This window comes from Brassica napus, chromosome C9 (genome assembly GCF_020379485.1).
Source record: "Brassica napus cultivar Da-Ae chromosome C9, Da-Ae, whole genome shotgun sequence".
NCBI lineage: Eukaryota > Viridiplantae > Streptophyta > Magnoliopsida > Brassicales > Brassicaceae > Brassica > Brassica napus.
In genome coordinates, this window is record NC_063452.1 from 42313163 (window position 1) to 42320468 (window position 7306).

General features: G+C 40.1%; 1 protein-coding gene across 1 annotated transcript; it reads left to right on the forward strand.

The window, feature by feature from the left end:
- Window positions 1-5396: 5396 nt before the first annotated feature.
- Window positions 5397-7065, forward strand: LOC125592668. Its single transcript, XM_048768013.1, has 3 exons — window positions 5397-5888; window positions 6032-6433; window positions 6796-7065. Exons 1-3 carry the CDS (start codon window positions 5397-5399, stop codon window positions 7063-7065), a joined length of 1164 nt encoding a protein of 387 aa, XP_048623970.1.
- The last annotated feature ends 241 nt before the right edge of the window (window positions 7066-7306 follow it).

The following is a 7306-nucleotide window of genomic DNA, read 5'->3' on the forward strand; positions in this document are numbered from 1 at the left end:
TTACTTCTTAATCTCATGGGTCATAACCATCACTTAAGGGAGAGAATGACGATGAAAATTCTTCTTGCTTTACTGAATTTTCATAATTTAAATTCAGAAACAAAACATCTCCGTCTTTATGCGTAAACATTTAAAATTTGTCAACTAATTCTATACATTCTTCTTCGTCGACAAAAACCTCAAAGGAATAAGTAGAAGATGCATGAGTTCTCATAAACGGTCTTTGTGGAATCTGCAAGATTTTTTATTATTTTTGGAAAACAACCTGCGAGTACATATATGTATGTGTGTGTGCAGGTAAAATATCAATTTGCATAGATAAGCTGGTTTTTGTTTCAGAGTAGCAGGAGTATTGAGTTTCACGAAGAAATACGTCCTTATTTATAGATAGATACAAATTTCCTCAGTAACTATTGAGAAAGAGTAGAAATATTGAATACGACGTAGTGGAAATAGTAGATTTAAAGGCGTAACTGAGAAACTTAAATGGTGAATTGAAGTAGCAAATAAATGAAACTGCAGCCGTTACAGAGGAGTTGTTCGGAGGCGTCGTGATCTTGCGGCTCTGCTCTGGATCTTCAACATCTAAAAAGTGAAAACTCTATAAACGTATGAGCCTAAATAAAAAAAAAACAATATAACAACTCAATAACTTACTTAATACAACACTTGGTTCATTAGCATAAATAAAAACATGAGATGAATAAATAATGAGATGACACGTGTTGCATTTTGAAACCCTCTTCGCTGAGGTAGCTTCATGAAACTGCAGCCATTACAGAGGAGTTGTTCGGAGGCGTCGTGATCTTGCGGCTCTGCTCTGCATCTCCAACGTCTAAAAGGTGGAAACTCTATAAACGTATGAACCTAAATAAAAAAACAATATAAAAGCCCAATAACTTACTTAATACAACACTTGGTCCATTAACATAAACAAAAATATGAGATGAATAAATAATGAGATGACATGTGTCGCATTTTGAAATCCTTTTTGCTGGAGTGGCTTCATGAGAAGCGAGAATTGTCAACTTTATTGTAATAGATAGATATACTTTAAAGCATCTTCGGTATTTAGTTTCAACGAATAATAAAACACCAAATTTCAAATTAGTTACGAAGTGAATACGAAATTAGAAAATGTAAATATAGAGAAAACGTAATCATTTAACAGAAAAAGATTTCCACATTATACCCACTCTTAGAAATCACTATTTATTATGTGACTGCAGAAATCACAAAGTTCTAAAATAGTAATACACATGCAGAGAAAGAACTATTAAATGTATAAAGAACTACTTAATGGTGCGCCATCAAAAACCCAATTAGTGGCATAAAAGACATATATATGATAATAATTTTGGGTTTCAAACATTTTTTTTTGTTTCTCCATAAACGTTTCTCACATGTGCCAACAAAAAAAAGTTTCAAGCAAATGTACTCGTCATATGACTTATATATGTGGTATACAATTTTTTGACAAAAAGAACTATATAAATATCAGATTTCAAATGTTATTTTGATAGAGTTTCTTATAAAACAAATATTATAGGGTTTATTTGCCAAATAACAAAAAAAACAGGAAAATTAAATTTGTAGAAAAAGGGTAAAAAGAGATAAGCAAAGAAAACAAGAGACAGATAGTGATTTTGGGTAGCTAGTGAAATTGTGTGTTTTTTTTTGGTTATTTGACCTAATTTCCCAATTTGTGACAACATATTTAGCTATGTCCAAACGCAAAAATAAAGTTGTGCTAAAATTAAAGTAAATGTTGTCTAGTTACGAGGCAGTTTCTTTCTGTATAAAAGCACAAACATCTCTCCAGCTGTATTCTTTTATATATAGATACCCATCTTTTTCGTATTCATATTCCTAATTTATTCCTCTCTTTTTCATCGTTTTAGAATACTCTTTTCCAGTTTGCTTTTATTTTTACTTTAATTAAAGCTAAGAATCAACCTAAATTAGAAAAAAATACATATACAAAAAATAGCCTATCTTAGATAATCAGCCAACCATTGTTGATACAAATCTTCAACTAGCTAGAAATCTTTTTATAATACAACATGACACTTGATGTTGTCTTTTATTTTTTCAAGTACATGTCATGTAAGAAAATATTTTAAAATTTTGATTTTGTTATTTTATTCATCGTAAAAGCATCATGTATTTTTCTCACTAATTTTTTTTTACTAAATGTTTTTTATAGATTAAATAATTTATAATTTTACGCCACACATATAGAGGGATAAAAAAATATTACTTCAAATATAGAGTAAAATTATTCATTTACTATATTTTAGAGTTAATTTTTTTTTACAAAATGATCCTTCACTTTTTAAATATTTCCTTTTTATCTAAATAAATTTATATATTAATATAACTTTGTACATTTAAATATTATTAAATTAATAAAATTATACTCCATCCGTTCATAATATATGATATTTTGGCTTAGTGCACAAAGATTAAGAAAATTATTTTTTTCTAAAAAGAACTTTTAAAGATATAATTTTAAAATCATTCAACCAATTATAAAAAAGACCATAAAATATTATTGGTTGAACAGTTTCCAATAAAGTTAAAGTTAATCTTAAAATCTTAAAACATCATATATTTTGAAATAACATAAACTTTTTAAAACAGCATACAATTTGAAACTGAGGTAGTATAAAAAAAATTATTCCAAGAATTGTTTACTCTGTACAGAAAATCAAAGACAAAGAAGTTCATTGCTCACTTTAAAATGCGTTAATTGATCATATGTGGAGAGATACAGTAACGATAATAAGGGCTAAACAAAAATGTATGCTGTTTAATTTTGATAATATAGTAGTTATTATAATTTTACAGGATAAAACAAAAGGATAAAATTTTAACATTTTAAAAGTTATGGATTATACAATAAATTAATAAACAAATAGAAAATGAATATATTTAGAATATTTTTTTGATCTAAAAATAGAGAGAATTATTGGAACAAACCCTTCATCTATTTTAGAGTACTCTATTTTTAGAATTAAAAACATAAACAATAATGGAGATGGTATTTTTTTTTTTGACATAGAACGGCTGATCTATTACTCAAACTTGAGGTGAAATAGAACAACCAATATAATACAGGTTCCTATGAAAGGATTCCGCTATCTTAGCTAATGAATTAGACGATACATTTTCAGTTCGAGGAATAAAAACAATCGAGAACTCTGGGAATCTGCTCTTGAACTTCTACAGTGTTGAGGTCAAAACGGGTCACGACGGAATCAATGCCTGAAAGTTCTCAGAAAACCAATTCTCGATCGATCCTTGAAAACTAGACAATCCCAGAAAACGGTTAATCAAGTAAAAGACAGTTTTTCGCGGATGCAAACCGAGGAATGTCGAGAAGAGGATCAGTCTGGATGAGGTCTCGATCGTAAGCGAGGACCGTCTCAACCGAGGTCACCTCACCCATGGGCGAGGACGATCCGCACCGAGGTCACCTCGCCCATGGGCGAGGACGACCCGCGCCGAAGTCACCTCGCCCATGGGCGAGGACCGACCTCCCGTCCCGAAACCGTGCATCCTCGTCTAAGTTCCCGTAACACAATCCTCGGGCCCTTGGACGCAATACCCATGTCTCGTCTCGCTTAGAATTATCAAAGAAAGACTTCGGGAAAAGTTATAAAAACTTGGTCGTCGAAATGGATTCCTGCCTGCCGTATAAAACGGCTATGGTTAGCTTGAACACCAGTTGCCTTAACTATACGAGGAATTGGAATCCTTTCGTAAAAACCAACGGCTGTTTCTTAGGAAAAATCGTAAAAACGTCTAAGTCCCAAAACAGCCCAAAAGGGGCCTGAACCGCGGCTAAACGGCCCACTTACGATTTTAGAACATGATTGAGCCTAATGCTGATATGACGGTCTATTTTTTATTCGCAGGAAAAGATAAATGTCAAGTTTCCGAAGATAATCATGAAAGGTGACGAAAAATGGAAAAGCCCGTCTCGCGACGAATCCGGCCCAGGAAAAGGTGCAAACCGACCAAGAGAGAGTATATAAGGAGGGCTTAAGGCGAGGAGCAAGGGAGAGCTTTCTCAGAGCAAACTTAATACTTAGAGCAATTTAGGAATTTTTTCCGTTTTTACTATCGAGTTGCGACTCGACTAGGTTAGAACTTAGGTGGCTAGACTAGCGAACGTACCGACAGCTCTCGTGGCCTAGGATCTTACTTGTTGTTCACGCTCAAACGCGAATTCGGAAATAAGACCTCTTTGTTTTCTTTTCGCTCTTTTACGATTTATTACTTTCGACTCTTTCATATTGATTGTGTTGTGCGTGGCCCAACAGATAATCAGGACCTTCAGGGAAGGCTAGGTTAGCTTGGCTTTCCTCCGATTAACAAATCTCGACGGTGTGAATTCCGGTTCCCACAGTTTGGCGCTAGAAGGAGGGGAGGTACAGATCTATCTCTCACGCAACCGCGCACACTCAGTCAGGTATGACGATCGACGCTGACAAAGACAAGCAAACACACGTTGGGACTTTCGTCAATGCCAACGCTGAAAGAACTCCAGCTGGAAACGTATCCACGGTCACTACGAACGCTGTGATACTGGACCAGATGAAAGAAATGTTCGCCTCCGCTCAGAAAAAGTCGGACGAACAAGGAAAGCTCATGGCCTCTCTCGCAAAACAGGTGGAAACCTTAACTGAGAAGGCCAGAGTAAAAACCCGCCCGGGGCCACGAGAGCCCGCAGCGGCAGAAGACTCGATTTCGAGACTCCGAGCGATCGGGCCACACGGGCAGAAAAGGATTCTTCAGGTCAGAACCCTGACGAAACAATCCCGCCAGGCGCACAACCGACCGCGGAGAACCTTCCACCTCCCGCCGGAAGCAACGAAGGAGGCGATTTCGAGCGGATTGGACTGGTCGTTTATGTCTAGGCTCGGATCTGGATATAAACGACCAGTCCGATCACTCGAACGGAGGTGCCGACGTCCATCCGAGAAGAACGCAAAGCCAGTCCGCTCGGCAGGATGCGTCGTTCGAAATGCTCATGACTAAGGAAGACGAAAACCTCTATTGGGTAGAGCAGGAAGAACTGGCCGAGAATCAGGCTCGGATTCACCGCAGCCAACGCCGACAGGCTCGCAAGGCTGCTAGAATCCTGATGAGATCCATGATCTCCGCGAGTACATCGCAAAAACTGCGGCAGAAGTCAAGGCGGTAAAGTCACGGATTCACCACGCGACAAGCGCTGCACCCGAGATCGACAGACTTCTCGTGGAAGCACGGAAAACTCCGTTCATTGCCCGGATCACGGAAACTAACATCTCAGATCCTGGGAAGATCAAAATACCCGTCTACGATGGTACTACCACCCGAAGGCGTATCTGCAGTATTTCCAGATCGCGATGGGAAGGTGCAAACTCAAGGAACGCGAACGAGACGCTAGCTACTGCCTCCACTTCGTCGAAAACCTCAAAGGAGCCGCGCTCGAATGGTTTTCTCGTCTGAAACGAAACTCCATCGGAAGTTTCCGTCAGCTCGCCTCGGAGTTTCTCAAACAGTATTCCATGTTCATGGACAGGGAAATCTCAGACGTCGACCTTTGGAGTCTATCTCAAAGAGAGGACGAACCACTCCGCAAATTCATGAACAAGTTCAAGCTGGTAATGGCAAGAGTCACTGGAATCAGCGACAAAATGGCAGTCGACGCTTTGCGGAAAACTCTCTGGTACAGGTCGAAACTCTGGCAATGGATATCCCTTGAAAAACCGAGAACAATCCAGGACGCTCTTCACGAGGCAACAGAGTTCATCATAGGAAGAAGAGATGAAAGTCCTCTCCCAGAAGTACAACCCGCAGAAGACGTCTGCGAGAAGGAAAAACCCTCGCAACGACAGGTATGTCCACCACGAGGGAGAAAATCTCCAGGGCGAGCATAATTACGCTATCAACTCCGAACAGGGAAAGACTTTCGGAAATACCTGGACCAGGAACCAGTTCAAGGATAATTCCTACTGCGAGTTCCACTATGAACTGCAAGGTTCTCGGGGCAAGGCTTGCTGCGAAGCTCCTCGCCGGTGAAATTTCGAAGGTCATAGGCATAAAAGACCTCCTCCTGGATTCCGATTGCCCTCCCAGAACTGATAAAGAGTCCCCCAAAAATGACACCCGTGAAAATCAGTTGGGCGAGAAACGCGGAAGGAGGAAGGATGACCGAGGAAACGACAGCAACCGTCGAAGGGTGAGCATGATCATTGGGGAATCACAATTCTATCGCGATTCTATCTCGTCGATCAGAGCTTATGGACGGAAGGCTGAGACGAGTTCAAGCTGGCTGGCTCGTTCCCCAACCGACGAAGCCCCTAACAATACGATCGTCTTCGAAGAGCGGGAAACCATCGGAATCGACAAACCTTACTGCGACCCATTGGTTATCGATCTGGTAATCTGAGACCTGGAAGTGGGAAGGATCCTTATCGACACGAGAAGCACAATTAACGTCATCTTCCGCGATACCCTCCGGAGGATGAACATCGAACTCGGAGAAGTCATCCCGGAACCAAAACCTCTCACCGGTTTCTCAGGTGCAACGTCAATGACCCTCGGATCAATCAAACTCCCAGTGATGGCTAAAGAAGTGATGAAATCATTGACTTTGCGGTAGTCGATAACCCGGCCATCTACAATGTCATCATGGGAACTCCTTGGATCAATGCCATGAAAGCGGTACCGTCGAATTACCACATTGGCATCAAATTCCCAACTCCAAACGGAACAGCGGTAATCTAGGGTTACCAGAAATAGTCTAGGCTCTGCTTCTTGGCCGAGCATAAACTACGACAAACTCGGAACACCCCCACGGTTAACCCGAAGCTGGCTAAGAAAGCTCAAAACGCTCCCGAGAGCTCCATAAAAATTGATCCAGAATCACCCGACCAGGCAACGACTCCAGACAGCGACATAGTCCCCGAGTCCATCGCCTTACCAGCGGACATCCCGACTCCTGAAATGGTCGTCGATCCAACTGAAGCCCCAACGGCTGAAGTAACCGGAACGATCCCATCCAGCGAGTAGGAGCAACCGCAACAACAAGCAGAACTACGAGATGGCTTGATCCTCGAAATAGGTACGTTGGCAGCTTGTCATATCGACAAGTTCAGCTATCACCCTCGTTAAAAAGGAAGGGGTGGGTACGTATACTCGTGTACTCCTACAAAGTCTGAAATATCCATGAATGTACTCGATATTTTCGAAACTTTTTCAATAAATTCTAGCTTCTTCCGATGTTACGATTCACTTGCAATAAGTCACAGTA